At 37.3% G+C, this 21,909-nt stretch overlaps 1 protein-coding gene and 1 long non-coding RNA gene across 18 annotated transcripts in view; one reads left to right on the top strand and one right to left on the bottom strand.

Moving 5' to 3' along the window:
- Positions 1-519: 519 nt before the first annotated feature.
- The window catches only part of LOC127853111 (phosphatidylinositol 4-kinase alpha-like), a 190,812-nt gene continuing 169,422 nt past the window's right edge, over positions 520-21,909 (bottom strand). For 13 of the 17 annotated variants that reach the window (XM_052387420.1, XM_052387411.1, XM_052387427.1 and 10 more), the window contains 10 exons: positions 17,184-17,304; positions 16,768-16,897; positions 16,206-16,276; positions 15,146-15,218; positions 14,029-14,182; positions 10,048-10,173; positions 9,314-9,439; positions 6,661-6,781; positions 3,911-4,070; positions 520-2,458 (listed from right to left, as the gene is read on the bottom strand). In XM_052387420.1, the coding sequence (XP_052243380.1) occupies positions 2,233-2,458; positions 3,911-4,070; positions 6,661-6,781; positions 9,314-9,439; positions 10,048-10,173; positions 14,029-14,182; positions 15,146-15,218; positions 16,206-16,276; positions 16,768-16,897; positions 17,184-17,304 (1,308 nt within the window). In that variant the 3' untranslated portion in view covers positions 520-2,232. Of the gene's footprint in view, positions 2,459-3,910; positions 4,071-5,463; positions 5,618-6,660; positions 6,782-9,313; positions 9,440-10,047; positions 10,174-10,346; positions 10,410-11,544; positions 11,590-12,075; positions 12,121-14,028; positions 14,183-15,145; positions 15,219-16,205; positions 16,277-16,767; positions 16,898-17,183; positions 17,305-21,909 lie in introns of those variants that run through there. The other 4 variants (XM_052387378.1, XM_052387384.1, XM_052387402.1 and 1 more) reach the window with 4 other exon arrangements.
- LOC127853457 (uncharacterized) lies at positions 18,916-21,032 on the top strand. Its single transcript, XR_008036617.1, has 2 exons — positions 18,916-19,531; positions 20,500-21,032. It is a non-coding gene; the product is annotated as an uncharacterized LOC127853457 (long non-coding RNA).

Below are 21,909 nucleotides of genomic sequence, written 5' to 3'. Positions count from 1 at the left end.
GTTTCATGAAGATCGGACAATAAATGTGGCCTCTAGAGTGTTCACAAGGCAAATGTTGACGACGGACGTACGACGGACAAAAGTCAATCACAAAAGCTTACCATGAGCACGTTGTGCTCAGGTGAGCTAAAAAACACACATAAAAGCGGGAAGTGTTATCCCTGATTAGCCTACGCGGACTGCTCTATGCATAGCATTAAGTCAAAGTATTCCAGACCTAGTCTCATTTGCGCTTAATTTCATAAGCTGCCACACCCATAAAACGACAGCATATTGTTTTTCATTGTCATAGCAATGGATGTTTATCAAATGTTGACGCCATTGTCTTTCACTTACAAAATAATGATTGAAAACACGTTTGAAAAAGGGATAGGATACATAGAAAGGTAAGTGTTGAATGCAAATAGGTTTATTTTTGCAGCACAAAAATGTGAACCTCTTGCTGAGGCCTTTTCTTCTAAAAGCCTTGTGAAATAAACTTAATCTGCAATTGACATGAATACAATGACCAATAAGCTGTAGATTTTATAAATTTATTTAGTACCATAACAAGCAATTTATTAACAACCAAAACAAAGTGATGCTAAATGACTAAGTGTAGAAAAAAGAATATACCGGTATTTTCTTAATAATTTGTAGACCACTAGACTTATAAATAAGTTAGAGACAGGCATGTTAAGAATGCAACTAAACGTGAATAAAATAATAAGAATTAATGAAAAATATAAAAATGTAAAATGCTGACTGAAAAAGTACAACAATAAACCACTACTTCCATACAGTTCTATCAACAGTCAAATTTACAGCTTCTAAAGTTGCTTGACATGTTCTGATAATGCCCATATTGATCAATCCATAAGACTAAACTTCAAGAACCATCATATATTCCAATTGAACATACCTTTGGTATAAAAAACTTTATATCATAACTAATTCTTTATGCTAAATAAAACAGTTTGACATATACACATTTATCAAAGCAACTCGATTCAACACAATTCAGAGGCAGTAATGATTACCGGTTTATTGTATTCTTTTACACATTGTTTTGAACAATAGGTGACTCAATCTACAGTAATTACTCTAACTTTTTGGACACTCTAAGATTTCGTACACCCCCTTTTTTAGCCAAAATAATTATTTTTCGTGACTTTATTTTCGGACATACGGGTTTCGTCCATAATTAAGGACTCCAATTTTTCGGACAGTATATTTTACACCACTATTTTACTAGATTTATGCCCTGTTTTCGCTTATCTGGGACCCTTCAATCATGGAGTTTTACAACCGGATTAAGGTCATAAAACCTGGCATAGAATGCCCTGGGGACAATTGACCATTACAATTGCGTTATTGGGTAGATTACCATGTATACCGGTATTAAACAATGGTTTCACCCAACAGCATTTGGAATGATATAGTATAGAGCAAGCAGTGTTTGTTTTTTTTATAAATCATTTGATTTTCAGGTAAGAAAGTGAAGTTGAATTTCATTTAAAGCAGAGAAAGGAGAGTACAACACAATACAATTATTGCACATTTATTAATTGGTTTCATTTTAATATAATAACTGACAAACAAACATAACATACATTTTCTGACACTTGTACTTTTTGAATATTTTTCGTATCTAAATCACGAATTTTTTAATATTATTTTTAAGTGTCCAAAAACTTAAGAGTAATTACGGTAGAAGTATGCACTGTGTACTGTTAGAACAAACTCCACACAATCTCATTCAATTACATGATTTTATTACCATTCTATTGTATGTTATAGTATTTAAAAACCCATATAAAACTGCATTGGACACAGTATCAGCACAAAAAGCTGAAAAGAATCATAAATATAATAAACGGTGTTAATTATCTACATTTAATGTCCTTTCAAAAATCACAAACATACAAATACATAATTAATATTTCCATATTTCCATAGAAATATGCGTATATGAGTATGAATATGTATACCACAGTAACAACAAAATTATAAATCAGGAAAAATGTTTTGTTAAAAACAACACGATTAAATTTAATTAAAGCCTTTTAGAAAGTCATAAAATACGTTTTTAGATAAAAATTACATTACAAGATTTGAAGATTTTTTGTTCTTTACATCATACCTTAACTGCACTAAAAATCTACAAGTGCAACACAGTTTCCATTTCTTATGATATATAAGGCAATAACAGTCTACCTAAGCTACCTAGGCTTCAAAGTTACACAATTCCATTTAATGGTATATGCCCTGCTGTGCAGCCTGTATGGCGTCGTATGACTTCGCCCAGAAGCTCATAAAGCACTTGCGTATGACCTCAATCATGTACTTTGCGGCATCACGCTCATTAGAGTAGGGTGCAAACCTGGCCTTCAGTTGCTTGATTGTCTGCCCCCGGAAACATGGCAGCCCAGTGTCCAGCATCAAAGACACAAGGGAGATAATGGCGTTTTGGTGGGGCCTGCAAGGGAGACAATCAGGTAACAGTACACTGTATGAAGTGGAGTAATCGTATTTGAAAGCTGTATGCTCTGCATGCTTGTACATAAAGATGGGTTATATACAAATAGGACAAGGTAATAAATAACAAGATGTGTTTGTGAAACATTATGTCCCCCCCATATATTTGACCTTTGACCTTGAAGGATGACCTTGACCTTTTACCACTCAAAATGTGCAGCTCCATAAGATACATATGCATGCAAAATATCAAGTTGCCATCTCCAATATTGCAAATGTTATGGCCAATGTTAAAGTTTGAGGCAAACAAACCAACAAACAGACAGGGCAAAAACAATATGTCCCCCAGTAAAGACTTGGGGACATAAAAATCAATGGCTGTTGTAAATAAAGGGACCAAATATCTAGACATCTTGTGAAGAATCAGTGAACCAAAATTGCAACTTTTGCAATTTTTGTTTCAACAAAGGCAAATAATTTAAATGTCTCTGGCAGGATTTGGCTTGTTATTAACATAGACCTCCATTTTATGTCACCAAATATTTGCAGAAAGTATACTGAAACCGGGTTAACTTGCAGGTCGGATTAACTAACGGTATTTCATTAGCTACCTCTGGATTTTGTTAATAAACAAACCTGAGTGACCTACTTGTCAAATCTGACATAAAACATCTCTCGCTGCCAGCATGAATCAATTTTTGGTAATTAAATGTCATAAAACTCAAAACTTTAAAAATATTAGAATTTTTATAGTTAAATTGAGTGTCTTAATGCAAAAATCAGACAGAGCTTGAACATAACTGTGATATTTATTTTATTTGGAGTCTTTAATTCCATATATGTAAATTGTTACATTCATTATTGACTGTTACTTTGAGTGGTATGTCAGATTTTCTGTTAGTAATGTTTAATTTAATATATGTGCTGTTTAACCTATTAACCATGAATCTACAGGGCGAAAAAATAAACAACAATGTCAGACATTGGTGTTGTTTTGTTTGTACAGCAGTAAATATTTAAGGATTTTCGTCATAAAAAGGCAATTATCCAATAAAGTTAAATTGAATATGATCGTCCTTTAAATCATTTATCTGATATATAAAGATATTTTCTAGACGCAGGTGAATATTCCTTAAGTACCACGAGACCACTGTGTTGCAGGCTACTGTAGTATGTTGAAGTTGGTTGAAAACTGTATGAGAGAGTTAGAGAGTGAAAACATAATAATTGTCCATTTTTTGTGTTAACATAAGGCATTTACTTCAAAGAGCTTTGTGTGATATGGTTGGTCATCAAACAAGGTTTCTATTTTATGTCAACAAACATTCCCAGAGAGTTGGATAAGGATTTTATAAAAACTGTATGAGAAACTTAGTAAGTGGTAGAAGAAAAATATTTGCCTTTGTGTAGAAATAAAGGGCAATAACTCTTAAGTGCCTAAAGCAAAGCCTACCTGATTGCCAGGAATCCCTGTACACAGAGCTCCATAAACCATTGGAAGGGCTCTGCCTCCCACTTGCCTCCCATGATGTAGATCATCTCCTCCGTTAACTTCATGTCCGGCTCCCAGCCCAGGTTGCCTCCCGGCGAGCTCTCAAACATGAACCCAAAGTCTGAAACAAACAACATCAACAATGTCTGCTCTAATACATGAACCCAATGTCTGAAACAAACCACACCAACAATGTCTGCTCTAAAACATGAACCCTCAGTCTGAAACAAAACCACATCAACAATGTCTGCTCTCAAACATGAACCCAAAATGGAAACAAACCACATCAACAATGTCTGCTCTAAAACATGAACTCATAGTCTGAAACAAACCACATCAACAATGTCTGCTCTCAAACATGAACCCAAAATGGAAACAAACCACATCAACAATGTCTGCTCTAAAACATGAACTCATAGTCTGAAACAAACCACATCAACAATGTCTGCTCTCAAACATGAACCCAAAATGAAAACAAACTACATCAACTATGTCTGCTCTCAAGCATGAACCCAAAGTCTGAAACAAAGCCCACAAACAATGTCTGCTCTCAGACATGAACCCAAAGTCTTAAACAAACCACACTTACAATGACTGCTCTCAAACATGAACTCAAAGTCTGAAACAAAGACCACAAATAATGCTTGCTTGCATACATAAACACGAAGTCTAAAATGATCCACACCAGCAATGTCTGCTCTCAAACATGGACCCAAAGTCCAAAACTCACCACACCAAGAATATCTGCTTTCAAACATGAACCAAAAGTTTTTAACAAACAGCATCAACAATGTCTGCTCTGAAACATGAACCCTCAGTCTGAAACAAACAGCATCAACAATGTCTGCTCTCAAACATGAACACAAAGTCTTATACAAACCACATCAACATTGTCTGCTCTAAAACATGAACCAAAAGTCTGAAAGAAACCACATCAACAATGTCTGCTCTCAAACATGAACTCAAAGTCTGAAACAAACCAAATCAACAATGTCTGCTTTCAAACATGAACTCAAAGTCTAAAACAAACCAAATCAACAATGTCTGCTCTCAGACATGAACTCAAAATCTGAAACAAACCAAATCAACAATGTCTGCACTCAAACATGAACCCAAAGTCTGAAACAAACCAAATCAACAATGTCTGCTCTGAAACATGAACCCTCAGTCTGAAACAAACAGCATCAACAATGTCTGCTCTCAAACATGAACACAAAGTCTTATACAAACCACATCAACATTGTCTGCTCTAAAACATGAACCAAAAGTCTGAAAGAAACCACATCAACAATGTCTGCTCTCAAACATGAACTCAAAGTCTGAAACAAACCAAATCAACAATGTCTGCTTTCAAACATGAACTCAAAGTCTAAAACAAACCAAATCAACAATGTCTGCTCTCAGACATGAACTCAAAATCTGAAAGAAACCACATAAACAATGTCTGCTCTCAAACATGAACCCAAAATGGAAATAAACCACATCAACAATGTCTGCTCCCCAACATGAACTCAAAGTCTAAAACAAACCACACTTACAATGTCTGCTCTCATACATGAACCCAAAGTCTGAAACAAACCACACTTACAATGTCTGCTCTCAAACAAGAACCCTCAGTCTGAAACAAAGCCCACAAACAATGTCTGCTCTCAAACATGAACCCAAAGTCTGAATTAAACCAAATCAACAATGTCTGCTCTCAAACATGAACCCATTTTTTACTTGAACAATTAATGATGAACAAATTATAAAAGTGTAGAAAACTGTTTTATGCCCAATATGACATTTGACCTTTAACTGTAACTGTGTCTTTTGAGCTAGGTAGATGGGTGTAACATGCAACATGCCATCACCACATGGAAATCATAACCAGCAAGTTATTTGAAAATGGATTGATAAATGGCAAAGGTACAGTACAAACAAGCTGTATTATGTAACTGAATTTGAATTTTAATTGTTACCTTGACCTTTCAGTTTAGGAGACAGGCCTTACATGTCTATGGAGAACATTAGTGGTCAGTTATTTTACAATTCCATGATAAATGATGAAGCAACAGTCCTGACAAGTTTTGTTGGAACAAGAGATTGCCAAGCAATATGGTCCCCTACCAGTGAAACTCCACCATTGTCAGTATTCTTTTATTTTATTTTTTATTTGTTGCCATAGCAACCAGAATTTTTGACGGATGAACAAAATGAAATGACGTGCATAATCTCCATATTGCCATCTATCCATGTTTCAAGTTTTATGAAAAACATATGAAGAACTTTTAAAGTTATCACTGGATCCAGAAAAGTGTGACGGACTGACAGACAGACTGACAGACAGACAGACAAAGTGCAAACCATAAGTCCCCTCCGGTTTCACCGGTAGGGGACAATAAAGCATACATAGAGATACACTTGACAAGTGTCACAGTTAATTCAAGCTTTTGCATGCTGGCTTTAAAAAAACAGCTCAAGTCCATACGTAAATCATGTATTTGTGGAAGCTTCTTTATTCTTCGTATGGCTTATATAAGACATGTGGTTATTAATCACTTAAGTTAAATGACTTACACACAATATACCAATATACCAATAAGTAAACATCTCCAAATTTGTCTTCATCAGCAATTAATGACTTGACTAACATACTTAAATAATTATAATGATATGAGCACATAAATATATCTACAAATAATCCAAAGTGTTGCCTTTGAAGCACATACCAATGTGGATGATGTGTCCTTTATCGTCGATCATGATATTGCCGTTGTGCCTGTCCTTAAACTGCAACAGGAAGCTCACCAGGCTGTACCCAGCCATGCTCAAGATGAAGTTGCGACGAGCCTGAAGGGGGCAATATGCAGTGTGACTTTTTGAACTTCTGCATTGATAACTTGAACATCTACAGAAACTTAAATAAACTTAAATGTGCCAAATCATTAATAAAAAGAGATATGTTTGTCAGAAACTCAATGCCCCCTACTGCGGCGCTTTGATTTATTTATTTTTGTTTTTGATTATATCCCTTTAAAAAATATTACTTCCCTTGTAAAAATAATCTGTACCTGCCAAATGATAACAAGAGCACCGCCTTGCGGATGCAGACCGCTCATCTATTTTCTTTTTAAAGGTGAAGGGACTCTCATTTTCAATCACAAAGGAGGGAGGAGTGGAGTGAAGAGGGGTGTATAGTGTGGGGTTGTGGACATTTATTACATTATCTTCCAAAAAAGCGAAAAAAAAAAAAAAAAAAAAAAAAAAATCGGGGGGGGGGGGGGGGGGGGGGGGGGGGGGGTTTGGGTGCGATGGTTGGACGGTATTTCAAAAATAACCGTTTTAAAAAAAAAATGGGGGGGGGGTATAGTGTGAGGGTGTGGTGATAATTTGTGAGATGATCTTAAAAAAAAAAAAAAAAAAAATCAAAAAAAAAATTGGGGGGGGGGGGTGGGGTGGGGGTGGGGGGTGGGGTGGGGGTATAGTGTGAGGGTGTGGTGGTCATTTGTGAGATGATCTTAAAAAAAAAAAAAAAAAAAAAAAAAAATAGGGGGGGGGGAGGGGGGAGGGGGGGGAGGAGGGCACGGGGGATGGTTTGGGTGAAGTCTATTGTGGTATGTCAGGTAAGAGTAGTTTCATCAAAGTATCAATCAAATCTAATCATAAATAAAGAAGTTATGGCAATTTTAGCAAAATTTAATAATTTGACCTTGAGAGTCAAGGTCATTCAAAGGTCAAAGTAAAATTCAAGTTGCCAGGTACAGTAACCTCATGATAGCATGTAAGTATTTGAAGTTTGAAAGCAATAGCCTTGATACTTAGAGTGGATCGAAACACAAAATTTAACCATATATTAAAAGTTACTAAGTCAAAAAAGGGCCATAATTCCGTAACAATGACAACCAGAGTTATGCAACTTGTCCTTTTACTGTACCCTTATGATAGTTTGTGAGTGTTCCAAGTATGAAAGCAATATCTATGATACTTTAGGGGTAAAGTGGACCAAAACATAAATCTTAACCAAATTTTCAATTTTCTAAGTATAAAGGGCCCATAATTCCGTCCAAATGCCAGTCAGAGTTACATAACTTTGCCTGCACCGTCCCCTTATGATAGTTCATAAATCTTGCAAGTATGAAAGCAATAGCTTTGATACTGTAGGAATAAAGTGGACCTAAACACAAAACTTAATCAAATTTTCAATTTTCTAAGTATAAAAAGGGCACATAATTCTGTCAAAATGCCAGTCAGATTACATTACTTTGCCTGCACAGTCCCCTTATGATAGTTAGTAAGTGTTGCAAGTATGAAAGCAATAGCTTTGATGCTTAAGGAATAAAATGGACCTAAACACAAAACTTAACCAAAATTGTCAATTTTCTAAGTATAAAAAGGGCTCATAATTCTGTCAAAATGCATGCCAGAGTTATCTAACTTTGCCTGCCCAGTCCCCTCATGATAGTAAGTAAGTGTACCAAGTTTGAATGCAATAGCATTGATACTTACTGAGAAAAGTGGAACTAAACGCAAAACTTAACCAAAATTTTCAATTTTTTAAGTATAAAAAGGGCACATAATTCTGTCAAAATGCACGCCAGAGTTATCTAACTTTGCCTGCCCAGTCCCCTCATGATAGTAAGTAAGTGTACCAAGTTTGAATGCAATAGCATTGATACTTACTGAGAAAAGTGGAACTAAACGCAAAACTTAACCAAAATTTTCAATTTTTTAAGTATAAAAAGGGCACATAATTCTGTCAAAATGCACGCCAGAGTTATCTAACTTTGCCTGCCCAGTCCCCTCATGATAGTAAGTAAGTGTACCAAGTTTGAATGCAATAGCATTGATACTTTCTGAGAAAAGTGGACCTAAACGCAAAACTTAACCGGACGCCGACGCCAACGCCAACGCCAACGCCGACGCCGACGCCAAGGTGATGACAATAGCTCATAATTTTTTTTCAAAAAATAGATGAGCTAAAAATAAATTATAATTCCCTTGGATTTGTTTTTTTTACCTTTGACCTTGAAGGATAACCTTGACCTTTCACCACTCAAAATGTGCAGCTCCATGAGATACACATGCATGCCAAATATCAAGTTGCTATCTTCCATATTGCAAAAATATTATGGCTAATGTTAAAGAAGAACGGACAGATGGACTGACGGGCAGTTCAAATGCAATATGCCACCCTACCGGGGGTATAATTAAATTGGAACTGAACAGCTTCGACTCAATTAATGCTAACTTTAGTTTAAGTGCCTGCACTTCTCTTTAATTGAAATTTACTTTCTCGAGCTTAATAAGGATTTTTTGTTTAAATCTCTTAGTAAGGAATCTCCTACAGGTTCAAACAGTAAATACAATTGTGAGTTGGCTGACCTCTTGGTAAGACTGTGTGTCATGGTCACCATACTTCTGTGTAAAGTATTGATCCAGGCTGATGTCTGTGGCTTTGCCAATCTGGTCACGGGACTTGCTATTGGGTACACACTCTATCACCCCACACTGCAAGGCACAGACAACAATTACCGGTGCTATAAAAGTACAAAAGAGACACACATGATGGAAAAAACATGTAAACATCTGAGGGACTTCTTTGATAGCCACCAACATCCTGCAACTCACACTAGCAGTAAACATATGTAACCCTGTATCGCCAAATTACCGAAATTCGTTACATACACAATATCCTTATGTTGTTTTTTTAATCAAACATCCATTTTTTGAAAAAAAGCTCTCCGATAATTTGTTTACCAACTGTCATTCGCCATGAACCCGATGGATTTTTTGCCAAAATGCCTTTCAACTAGGTTAATTACACATGATTTTTGTTTTGTAAGAGCCAAAAGCCACTATTACAACTGAATGAAGTTTGAGCCTGGTAAATGGCTGAGTAATATGTAAATCATAGCCAGCTGTCTAAAAACAAGCATACACTCTTAACCATGTTTGATGAGCTTCAACCAAAGCAAGAAGGTAGTCATAACTCCTTCAACAGATCCATCTGTACTCTTTGGTTACATACCCTTGGGGCTGTTACCATGGTTACCAACACCTGATGCTGTTGCCATGGTTACATGCCCCTGATGCTGTTGCAATGGTTACGTACGTACCCCTGGTGCAGTTGCCACAACCCTGTATGGGGCCAAGTAAAGCTCCAGGCCCGCCTGTTGGAAGATGTTCCTGAACAGACTGATCACCTGCAGGGCCAGCATGTCCTGGCGCACATCATCACCTACCTGAACATGACATTGTACACTGTGAGATATCAATTGTCCTGGCGCACATCATCACCCACCTGAACATGACATTGTACAATGTGAGATATCAAATGTCCTGGCGCACATCATCACCCACCTGAACATAACATTGTACACTGTGAGATATCAAATGTCCTGGTGCACATCGTCACCCACCTGAACATGACATTGTACACTGTGAGATATCAAATGTCCTGGCGCACATCATCACCCACCTGAACATAACATTGTACACTGTGAGATATCAAATGTCCTGGCGCACATCATCACCCACCTGAACATGACATTTTACACTGTGAGATATCAAATGTCCTGGCGCACATCATCACCCACCTGAACATAACATTGTACACTGTGAGATATCAAATGTCCTGGCGCACATCATCACCCACCTGAACATAACATTGTACACTGTGAGATATCAAATGTCCTGGCGCACATCATCACCCACCTGAACATAACATTGTACACTGTGAGATATCAAATGTCCTGGCGCACATCATCACCCACCTGAACATGACATTGTACACTGTGAGATATCAAATGTCCTGGCACACATCATCACCCACCTGAACATGACATTGTACACTGTGAGATATCAAATGTCCTGGCGCACATTATCACCCACCTGAACATGACATTGTACACTGTGAGATATAAAATGTCCTGGCGCACATCATCACCCACCTGAACATAACATTGTACACTGTGAGATATCAAATGTCCTGGCGCACATCATCACCCACCTGAACATGACATTGTACACTGTGAGATATCAAATGTCCTGGTGCACATCATCACCCACCTGAACATAACATTGTACACTGTGAGATATCAAATGTCCTGGCGCACATCATCACCCACCTGAACATAACATTGTACACTGTGAGATATCAAATGTCCTGGTGCACATCATCACCCACCTGAACATGACATTGTACACTGTGAGATATCAAATGTCCTGGTGCACATCATCACCCACCTGAACATAACATTGTACACTGGGAGATATCAAATGTCCTGGCGCACATCATCACCCACCTGAACATAACATTGTACACTGTGAGCTATCAAATGTCCTGGTGCACATCATCACCCACCTGAACATGACATTGTACACTGTGAGATATCAAATGTCCTGGTGCAAATCATCACCCACCTGAACATAACATTGTACACTGTGAGATATCAAATGTCCTGGCGCACATCATCACCCACCTGAACATGACATTGTACACTGTGAGATATCAAATGTCCTGGCGCACATCATCACCCACCTGAACATGACATTGTACACTGTGAGATATCAAATGTCCTGGCGCACATTATCACCCACCTGAACATAACATTGTACACTGTGAGATATCAAATGTCCTGGTGCACATCATCACCCACCTGAACATAACATTGTACACTGTGAGATATCAAATGTCCTGGCGCACATTATCACCCACCTGAACATAACATTGTACACTGTGAGATATCAAATGTCCTGGCGCACATCATCACCCACCTGAACATAACATTGTACACTGTGAGCTATCAAATGTCCTGGCGCACATTATCACCCACCTGAACATAACATTGTACACTGTGAGATATCAAATGTCCTGGCGCACATTATCACCCACCTGAACATAACATTGTACACTGTGAGATATCAAATGTCCTGGCGCACATCATCACCCACCTGAACATAACATTGTACACTGTGAGCTATCAAATGTCCTGGCGCACATTATCACCCACCTGAACATAACATTGTACACTGTGAGATATCAAATGTCCTGGCGCACATTATCACCCACCTGAACATAACATTGTACACTGTGAGATATCAAATGTCCTGGCGCACATCATCACCCACCTGAACATAACATTGTACACTGTGAGATATCAAATGTCCTGGTGCACATCATCACCCACCTGAACATAACATTGTACACTGTGAGATATCAAAAATCCTGGCGCACATCATCACCCACCTGAACATAACATTGTACACTGTGAGATATCAAGAGAAACAAATGAGGCTTGCTCTGGGAAAACAGGGCTTAATGCATGTGTGTTAATTTCATCCCAGATTAGCCTGTGCAGTTTGTACATGCTAATCAGGGATGATACTTTCAACTTGCATGTTGTTTTTCGTTTAAAGGAACTCTCTTCTTAGGAAAAATACATAGAGGGTGGAAAGTGTCTCCCTAATTTGCCTTTGTGGACAGCACAGACTTATTTGGGATGACATTTTAAGGACATGCATTAAGCCCTGTTTTTCCAGAGCTAGACTCAAATTTAGCTCAAACAAACCTTAAACTGCCAACTAGGCACACCATAAACATGTAATCTTTAACAATCTAATATTAACCGGTTCTGGGTTTCATTTGAGCTGATTCCCTTAGGCTTAAACAGAGCCATTATATGCATAAAAAGTAATTGCAGACGTAAGTTATTAAAATAACAAAGACAAACAAAATTGTCAGTAGAGCTTAATACACATGTAAGCCTCTTTCTTTTCTACCAGTCATTTGAGCCATAATACCTTTGTAAACATAAAGGTGCAGTGCGGTTTATAGTCTGCTTTGATAACGTATGCATCTTCAGTCCACTTCGACATTAACCGCCCAATCACCGGGATTTAAGTGGTCCGTTCATGTATGGCGACGAAGGCAGCCACGGTACATTGACTTATTTCCCTCATATTTATATAATCTAACTTAATGAATTTAGAACATTGTTACATAAAAAACGTTTCTTTAAAATAAATTTGAAATCAACAAGAAAAGTTCAAGATTTGAGTTTGTGAAACACATTACTGCTCTTTGGGGATGAACAGCAGCAGCTATTTTAGAGAAAATTGTTACCATAATTCTAAGACCCATAAATACGCCATAAATCAAAGGACCGAAAAGAATTTAACACTTCATCTGTAGGTCATGTAAGTTACTTGCATACAAAAAATCAGCTCAGTTTCTGAAAGCGTTTCGTAAAAAAATAATCCGGAATATGGTTATTATAGCAAACATTTTAAGTTAACAGGGCTATAACTTTGCAAAAAATCAATTAACTGGAACGAAACTCACGTAAAAAAACACACCAGAAAACTGCTATTATACAACAAATTTCTAAGTCAAAGGTACATACGTTCACAAAAAAAGCAATTGACCGTAACAAATTTCACTTTTCATCTGTAAGTCATGTCATGTAAGTAAATGCAAATATAAACGAGAGTGCAGTTTTGTATAAATTAAAACTTGTCAGATTTTTTTTTTTTTTTTAGAGGTCACAGTGACCATGACCTTTGACCCAGTGACCCCAAAATGGGTGTGTCATGTAGAACTCATCAAGGTGCTTCTACAATGTACATATAAAGTTTCAAAGTTGTAGGTGGAAGCACTTTGATTTTAGAGCCAATTTTAAGGTTTTAGAACGACGCTGACGACGGACGTCTGACGACACAAGCTGGCTATGACAATACCTCGGGTTTTCTCCGAAAACGCCGAGCTAAAAATCAGCTCAATATATGAAAGCGTTATGCAAACAAATCTGCGGAAAAACATTATTATAGATAAGTGTCTAAGCCCAAGGCCCATTACTTCGCAAAATCTCAATGGACCGGAACGAATTTTGAACTTCATCGGTAGGTCATGTAGGTTAACTCATATAAAAAAAGTCAGCTCAGTATCTGAAAGCATTACGTAAAAAAACTCTGGAAAACAGAATGCTAACCAGACAGACAGACAGCTGGACAGACTGCTATATGTGGTCATACCGGGTACATACAAATTCTCAAAGTAAATAAAGTTTACAGATACAAATAGAGTATTTCTATCCTACCTTAAAGATACAAGCCTGCCAAATTAGAGAGGGGGCTATGTTGGAGTTGTTGTCATCCTCAACCTGTGCATTGTCACTCATACCTAGGGCCTCCAGCTGATAGATACCACAGGGACGCACCTGGAACCGTGCCAGGAACGGGGCCTTCGCAGCACTAAGGGACAACAGTTACAAGCAATATATTTATTAATTTGTTTGCTTGTTTTTTGGTGTGTTTTTTCAGTTTGATTGTTTGTGTTTGCTACAGTATTTCAGGCATATGATTGCAGTCAGTTCATAAACTCATTCTTTTAACGGGGCTTGCTGGTGTTCCAGATTAAAAGACACATACTTGTGCTATATACAGACTGTTTAATTTTTTGCAAAATGGTTAACATAGTACGTTCAAATTGATTACATTATACCATATATATATGTGTACGTTTGAAAAATTTTAAAATTTAATTAATGGCAAGCTATACTAACAATCAAACATAATCCAATCATTAATTCACAATGCAAACTAATTAGCATGTATATAGATAGGTGTTTGGTAATTGTTTTGATTTTTTTAATGTTCGGCGTCCTTGGATATTTAACGATATCAAACACGTAGTCGCTATTACTCATTGTTGTGGTTAACAAAGAATTCCATATTGCGAAATGAAGTTGCATCACATGCGCAAACTATCCAATTGGCTCTCATTATATTATTAGCAGACGACAAATGTTGATTCTGATTGGATGATTAAAATACACCGCAAGTGATGGATGACTGATTAGATAATTGATTGCACTTTATCGGATTATAAGCAATACACAGGTTACAAACACAAGGTCAGCGTGTTTATTCTGCGTATGTCTGTCAATAAACGGGGCTACAGCTCTTATAGATTTATAGTAGCCTGGCCGGCGTGAGCTGGAAAATTTCAGAAAACATTCGGTAGCCCCCAGGCTCCGGGCAATGGATTTGTCGGACACTGATTAAATCAAATTTGTTGAGCACTACTTTCCAGAGACTGACCATTGGAAATATCTGATGGTAAGAAAGTGACAAACATATCCTTTGTTAATTGCATTCTAATTTTATACCAATATTCATTATGCAGTAACAACTAGAAGAGCAACGTTATCACACCTCTGCATAGGAGTCCCAGACATGTAATCAATGCCAACAACAATGGCTTCTGGGTTTGACGGCAAGTAACAGCCTGAAAAACAAGCATTTGAACACCACACATTACTCCTTCATTGATATGAATGGGCAATCAACGTACACTGAGTAAATATAGCCTTCTAAAGCAAGAATAATCATATCATTTTTCAAATACTTTTGCATCAACAACATACCAATTTTCAAGTAATGGAAGAAATTTATGCAAAGTATAATACACATTTTTAATAAGATATAACTTCGTTTTGTCTCTGTATTTCAATAATTGCTACACTTTCAGGGCTTTTTTTCCTGTTTTGTGAAGCGGCCTTGGCCTCCCCTCCACCATTTTGTGAAAAAATGAGTTGCAAACTGTTCAAAATTGTGAAAAAAAGAGTCGCAAACTGTTCAAAATTAGTCACAAACTTTCTAAAATTGTGAAAAAAAGAGTCTCCAAAATCTTGAAATTGTGAAAATTTGAGTAGCGAATTTCCTAAATTTGTTAAAAACGATCATTCTTACAGAAGGAAAAAAAGCCTTGCATTTTGAGTTTAGAGGATAGGATATAACGCCTTCTATTGTGTCTCCAACAAAACCTTACACCAAGCAAATTTGCTCAAATGATATCCCCCAGCAAATACATTTTGTGTACAGATGGGGGCAGAACTAACAGTTAAAGTTATTAAAAGGGCAGTGCCTTTTCTCAGCTATTTGTACCTGCAGCAGACAATATGAGGCAGATAACAGCTTCTTGTATGAATCAATTAAGATGGAAAATGAAGGTAGCATCTGGTTCATTAAGAAATTAACATTGAAAAAAAATGTGAACAAAGTGATTATTTTCTTGTATTTAGAACTTTCTCGTGTCTAAAGGATTTCAAATGGGAACTTACCAACAGACTGACTGATGGACCAACAGACAAAGTAAAAATTAATTAAGAGGATAGTTTTTTTCTCCATATTTTTGTCAAATTTTAAGTGTATATAAAAAAGAAGCTTTATCACGACAAAAATCAGAAATATGATCTTCAAACTAGCGTCTTACCTTTCTGTAGCTCAATCTTGCTGAGCGCTTCTAAACAAGCATTCTTACGTTCAGGTCCCTTTGGATATGGCCTGTCATAATGAAAACATAACAGAATAATTCAAGGTCATTTGTAAATGAATTGTTAACAAACATTTGCAAGGAATGTCTTAGAATTGCTTTGAGAACAATACTTAATCACACCACTAAATCTGTGCATATCTGTGTCAGAAACGGTTTTCTTTAAAATAACAAGAAACAAGCGCTGTGTTTGTGAAACACAATGCCCCCTACTGCGCTGCTTTGAAACCATATATTTGACCTTTGACCTTGAAGGATGATCTTGACCTTTCACCACTCAAAATATGCAGCTCCATGAGATACACATGCATGCCAAATATCAAGTTGTTATCTTCAATATTTCAAAAGTTATGACCAAGGTTAAAGTTTTGGGACAGACACACACAATGACTGGACAGACACACACAATGACAGACAGGCCAAAAACAATATACCCCCGATCATTCGATCCGGGGGCATACAAACTATTGTGATAGTGTAAAAATGTTATGCAATTATTTACTTGATGATCCTAGAAATGTCAGTGATCTGCCCAAAGAAGTCAAACTCCCTCTTGTAGAAGTTGAGAGATGCCCCAGACAGGTTCTTCAAGATTTCTGACATCAGTGTCTCCAATTGTTCACCTATTTCCTCTGCAATAACGAACATAAAATACCTGGGTAACCACATAAGTAACCTATTCTAAATGAATATTTAAAGACTGTAAGTTGAACTGACATCATTACAAGTTAATTGAACAAATGCTGTTATTTCATCTAAGAAATGTACATTTATTATGACTTATTTCAGATGCAATGCATAATATCTTTCCTGTTGAATGCAGCTTTTTAATTCAAAAACACCAAATCTGCTGTTTCAATAATATTGCAACAATCCCAAAATAACATTCAGAGATACATGTTTATAAACACATCCTACCGTCCAGTTCCTTGCCCTCCTCATCTCTGTATTTGTTAGTTTTCATATTCCAGAGAAGCTGGTGGGCCAGCAGGGGGCTCTTGGATGCCATCCAGCGAATGAAGTCAGTCACATACCCCATCTACATAATGACAACTGAGTTATCACCAATATAGTCATCCAATACATTGTACTGGAATGTAAGTTGTCATGGAAACAATATAACTGAGTGCTATCAGTGCTGGATTATTAATATTTTTTATCTAAAACAAGCTGAACTAGAGCTTGGTCACAGAAGTGAAGAATACCCCCACATGCCGCATTGAAACAGAATATTTTGCATGTTGTCTTCACAAAAAACAGCGGACACCATGCTCAATGTTTAAAACGCATGTGACCCCGTGACCTAGTTTTTGACCTGGCATGACCCATATTCACACTTGGCCTAGACATCAACTAGATACAACTTCTAACCAAGTTTGGTGAAGCTCGGATGAAAACTACTTGAATTAGAGAGTGGACACCATGCTCAATGTTTAAAACGCACTCAGTGACCCCGTGACCTAGTTTTTGACCCGGCATGACCCATATTCTAACTTGACCTAGACATTATCTAGATACAACATCTGACCAAGTTTGGTGGAGATCGGATGAAAACAACTAGAACAAGCAAATTCGTTGAATTGATATCCCCCGCCAATATGCTTCTGGACACTCATACCAAGTTTCAATGAAATCCGCCAAGGCACTTCCAAGATATGGCTCTGGACACACAAAAAAGCATTTTTTCAAGATACAAAGGGCCATAACTCTGTTATTATCAGATGGTGTACAATGCCATTTGGCGTGCATCATCCTCTTATCCATATATATATATATACTCATACCAAGTTTCAATGAGATTCGCCAAAGCACTTCCAAGATATGGCTCCGGACAAACTGACGGACAACGCCAAAACAATATACCTCCGCCTATGGCGGGGATAATTAGAGAGCGGACACTTAATACGGACCTCCCGACAGACCGACAAGCTCACTCCTATATACCCCCCTAAACTTCGTTTATGGGGGTATAACAAGGAAAGCACATTTCAATTTTCAAGTGCTTGTCATTACAGCTCTGTCAAAAAAATGTTTTATGCATATGCAACCATGTGTCACCCTCATGGCTAAGCCCAAGGGCACATACATAGATCATAAGTTGGTAACTCTATGTAACAAGAGCACCGCCTTGCGGGTGCAGACCGCTCATCTATTTTCTTTTTAAAGGTGAAGGGACTCTCATTTTCAATCACAAAGGAGGGAGGAGTGGAGTGAAGAGGGGTGTATAGTGTGGGGTTGTGGACATTTATTACATTATCTTCCAAAAAAGCGAAAAAAAAAATCGGGGGGGGGGGGGGGGGGGGGGGGGGTTGGGTGCGATGGTTGGACGGTATTTCAAACATAACAGTTTAAAAAAAAAAAATGGGAGGGGGGGGGGGTTATAGTGTGAGGGTGTGGTGGTAATTTGTGAGATGATCTTAAAAAAAAAAAAAAAAAAAAAAAAAAAAAAAAAAAATTGGGGGGGGGGTGGGGGGGGTGGGGGGGGGGGGTATAGTGTGAGGGTGTGGTGGTCATTTGTGAGATGATCTTAAAAAAAAAAAAAAAAAAAAAAAAATAGGGGGGGGGAGGGGGGAGGGGGGGGGGGAGGGGGGGGGGAGGGCACGGGGGTGGAGTCTATTGTGGTTTGTCAGGTAAGAGTAGTTTCATCAAAGTATCAATCAAATCTAATCATAAATAAAGAAGTTATGGCAATTTAAGCAAAATTTAATAATTTAACCTTGAGAGTCAAGGTCATTCAAAGGTCAAAGTAAAATTCAAGTTGCCAGGTACAGTAACCTCATGATAGCATGTAAGTATTTGAAGTTTGAAAGCAATAGCCTTGATACTTAAGAAGTAAAGTGGATCGAAACACAAAATTTAACCATATATTAAAAGTTACTAAGTCAAAAAAGGGCCATAATTCCGTAACAATGACAACCAGAGTTATGCAACTTGTCCTTTTACTGTACCCTTATGATAGTTTGTGAGTGTTCCAAGTATGAAAGCAATATCTATGATACTTTAGGGGTAAAGTGGACCAAAACATAAATCTTAACCAAATTTTCAATTTTCTAAGTATAAAGGGCCCATAATTCCGTCCAAATGCCAGTCAGAGTTACATAACTTTGCCTGCACGGTCCCCTTATGATAGTTCATAAATCTTGCAAGTATGAAAGCAATAGCTTTGATACTGTAGGAATAAAGTGGACCTAAACACAAAACTTAATCAAATTTTCAATTTTCTAAGTATAAAAAGGGCACATAATTCTGTCAAAATGCCAGTCAGAGTTACATTACTTTGCCTGCACAGTCCCCTTATGATAGTTAGTAAGTGTTGCAAGTATGAAAGCAATAGCTTTGATGCTTAAGGAATAAAATGGACCTAAACACAAAACTTAACCAAAATTGTCAATTTTCTAAGTATAAAAAGGGCACATAATTCTGTCAAAATGCATGCCAGAGTTATCTAACTTTGCCTGCCCAGTCCCCTCATGATAGTAAGTAAGTGTACCAAGTTTGAATGCAATAGCATTGATACTTACTGAGAAAAGTGGAACTAAACGCAAAACTTAACCAAAATTTTCAATTTTTTAAGTATAAAAAGGGCACATAATTCTGTCAAAATGCACACCAGAGTTATCTAACTTTGCCTGCCCAGTCCCCTCATGATAGTAAGTAAGTGTACCAAGTTTGAATGCAATAGCATTGATACTTTCTGAGAAAAGTGGACCTAAACGCAAAACTTAACCGGACGCCGACGCCAACGCCAACGCCGACGCCGACGCCGAAGTTTGAAAGCAATAGCCTTGATACTTAAGAAGTAAAGTGGATCGAAACACAAAATTTAACCATATATTAAAAGTTACTAAGTCAAAAAAGGGCAGTAATTCCGTAACAATGACAACCAGAGTTATGCAACTTGTCCTTTTACTGTACCCTTATGATAGTTTGTGAGTGTTCCAAGTATGAAAGCAATATCTATGATACTTTAGGGGTAAAGTGGACCAAAACATAAATCTTAACCAAATTTTCAATTTTCTAAGTATAAAGGGCCCATAATTCCGTCCAAATGCCAGTCAGAGTTACATAACTTTGCCTGCACGGTCCCCTTATGATAGTTCATAAATCTTGCAAGTATGAAAGCAATAGCTTTGATACTGTAGGAATAAAGTGGACCTAAACACAAAACTTAATCAAATTTTCAATTTTCTAAGTATAAAAAGGGCACATAATTCTGTCAAAATGCCAGTCAGAGTTACATTACTTTGCCTGCACAGTCCCCTTATGATAGTTAGTAAGTGTTGCAAGTATGAAAGCAATAGCTTTGATGCTTAAGGAATAAAATGGACCTAAACACAAAACTTAACCAAAATTGTCAATTTTCTAAGTATAAAAAGGGCACATAATTCTGTCAAAATGCATGCCAGAGTTATCTAACTTTGCCTGCCCAGTCCCCTCATGATAGTAAGTAAGTGTACCAAGTTTGAATGCAATAGCATTGATACTTACTGAGAAAAGTGGAACTAAACGCAAAACTTAACCAAAATTTTCAATTTTTTAAGTATAAAAAGGGCACATAATTCTGTCAAAATGCACACCAGAGTTATCTAACTTTGCCTGCCCAGTCCCCTCATGATAGTAAGTAAGTGTACCAAGTTTGAATGCAATAGCATTGATACTTTCTGAGAAAAGTGGACCTAAACGCAAAACTTAACCGGACGCCGACGCCAACGCCAACGCCAACGCCGACGCCGACGCCGACGCCAAGGTGATGACAATAGCTCATAATTTTTTTTCAAAAAATAGATGAGCTAAAAATTGTGTCATGCACATCTACACTTCATGGTGATGAGATATTTCAATTTATTATACCTCACTTTTATTTACAATGCTAAACTCCCATAGGCCATCGTGACATAAAAATACTGTCAGACCCAGCGGGAATAAATTTACTGTCCAAAATATACTGTATCCCGCTGCCATAGCAATCACGTGCCACCAGCGGGAAAACATTTACTGACAAAAAAATACTGTATCCCGCTGCCTTAGCAATCACGTGCGGAATGTTCGAACATTATACTGTCCCATTCGCGAATGCGCAGTACGCAGTTTTGCGTGTCCGTAGTATTTGGATAATTAAAATATCGATTGCAGCTGAAACTGTGCTGTAGAATAGATTAATGCCATTATTTTAGCTTTGACAGGAGTCAAAAAGAAAATCAATTTAGTATATTGTAAACGACACGCTTACCTCAAAGGCAACTTTAATCCAATGCTAATAACAATAAAGTTACAATGATATACACTTCCAGTGTCTGTTCTTAAGGTGTTATGCATGACAAACACACAATCCGAAGTACGTTTTGGATTCGTCCGATGCTTTAAACAAATATTTTACTGTAATAAAAAAAACACCACGTCCATATTGTTGTCCCAAAATGTTTCGTCACCGAAATTACGTCACACAAGTACGTCATAAATTGCGTAATCAAGTGATGAAAATAAAATACGGAAAGCTGGTTCTGTAATAGATCTATATTTTTAAAGAAATAATTGAAGACTAAGAAAATTGATTACTAGGTCGGTGCCGAATAAAGCGAAGTTCATTTTGCTCTGCCCGTAAATCTGAACCACTCAACATATTAATGGTTGTTCATTGCTGAAA

The sequence above is a fragment of the Dreissena polymorpha genome, chromosome 1 (assembly GCF_020536995.1).
Source record: "Dreissena polymorpha isolate Duluth1 chromosome 1, UMN_Dpol_1.0, whole genome shotgun sequence".
Lineage (NCBI taxonomy): Eukaryota > Metazoa > Mollusca > Bivalvia > Myida > Dreissenidae > Dreissena > Dreissena polymorpha.
Note: the sequence above shows the minus strand (reverse complement) of the source record. Positions and strands in the feature narration are given on the sequence as shown.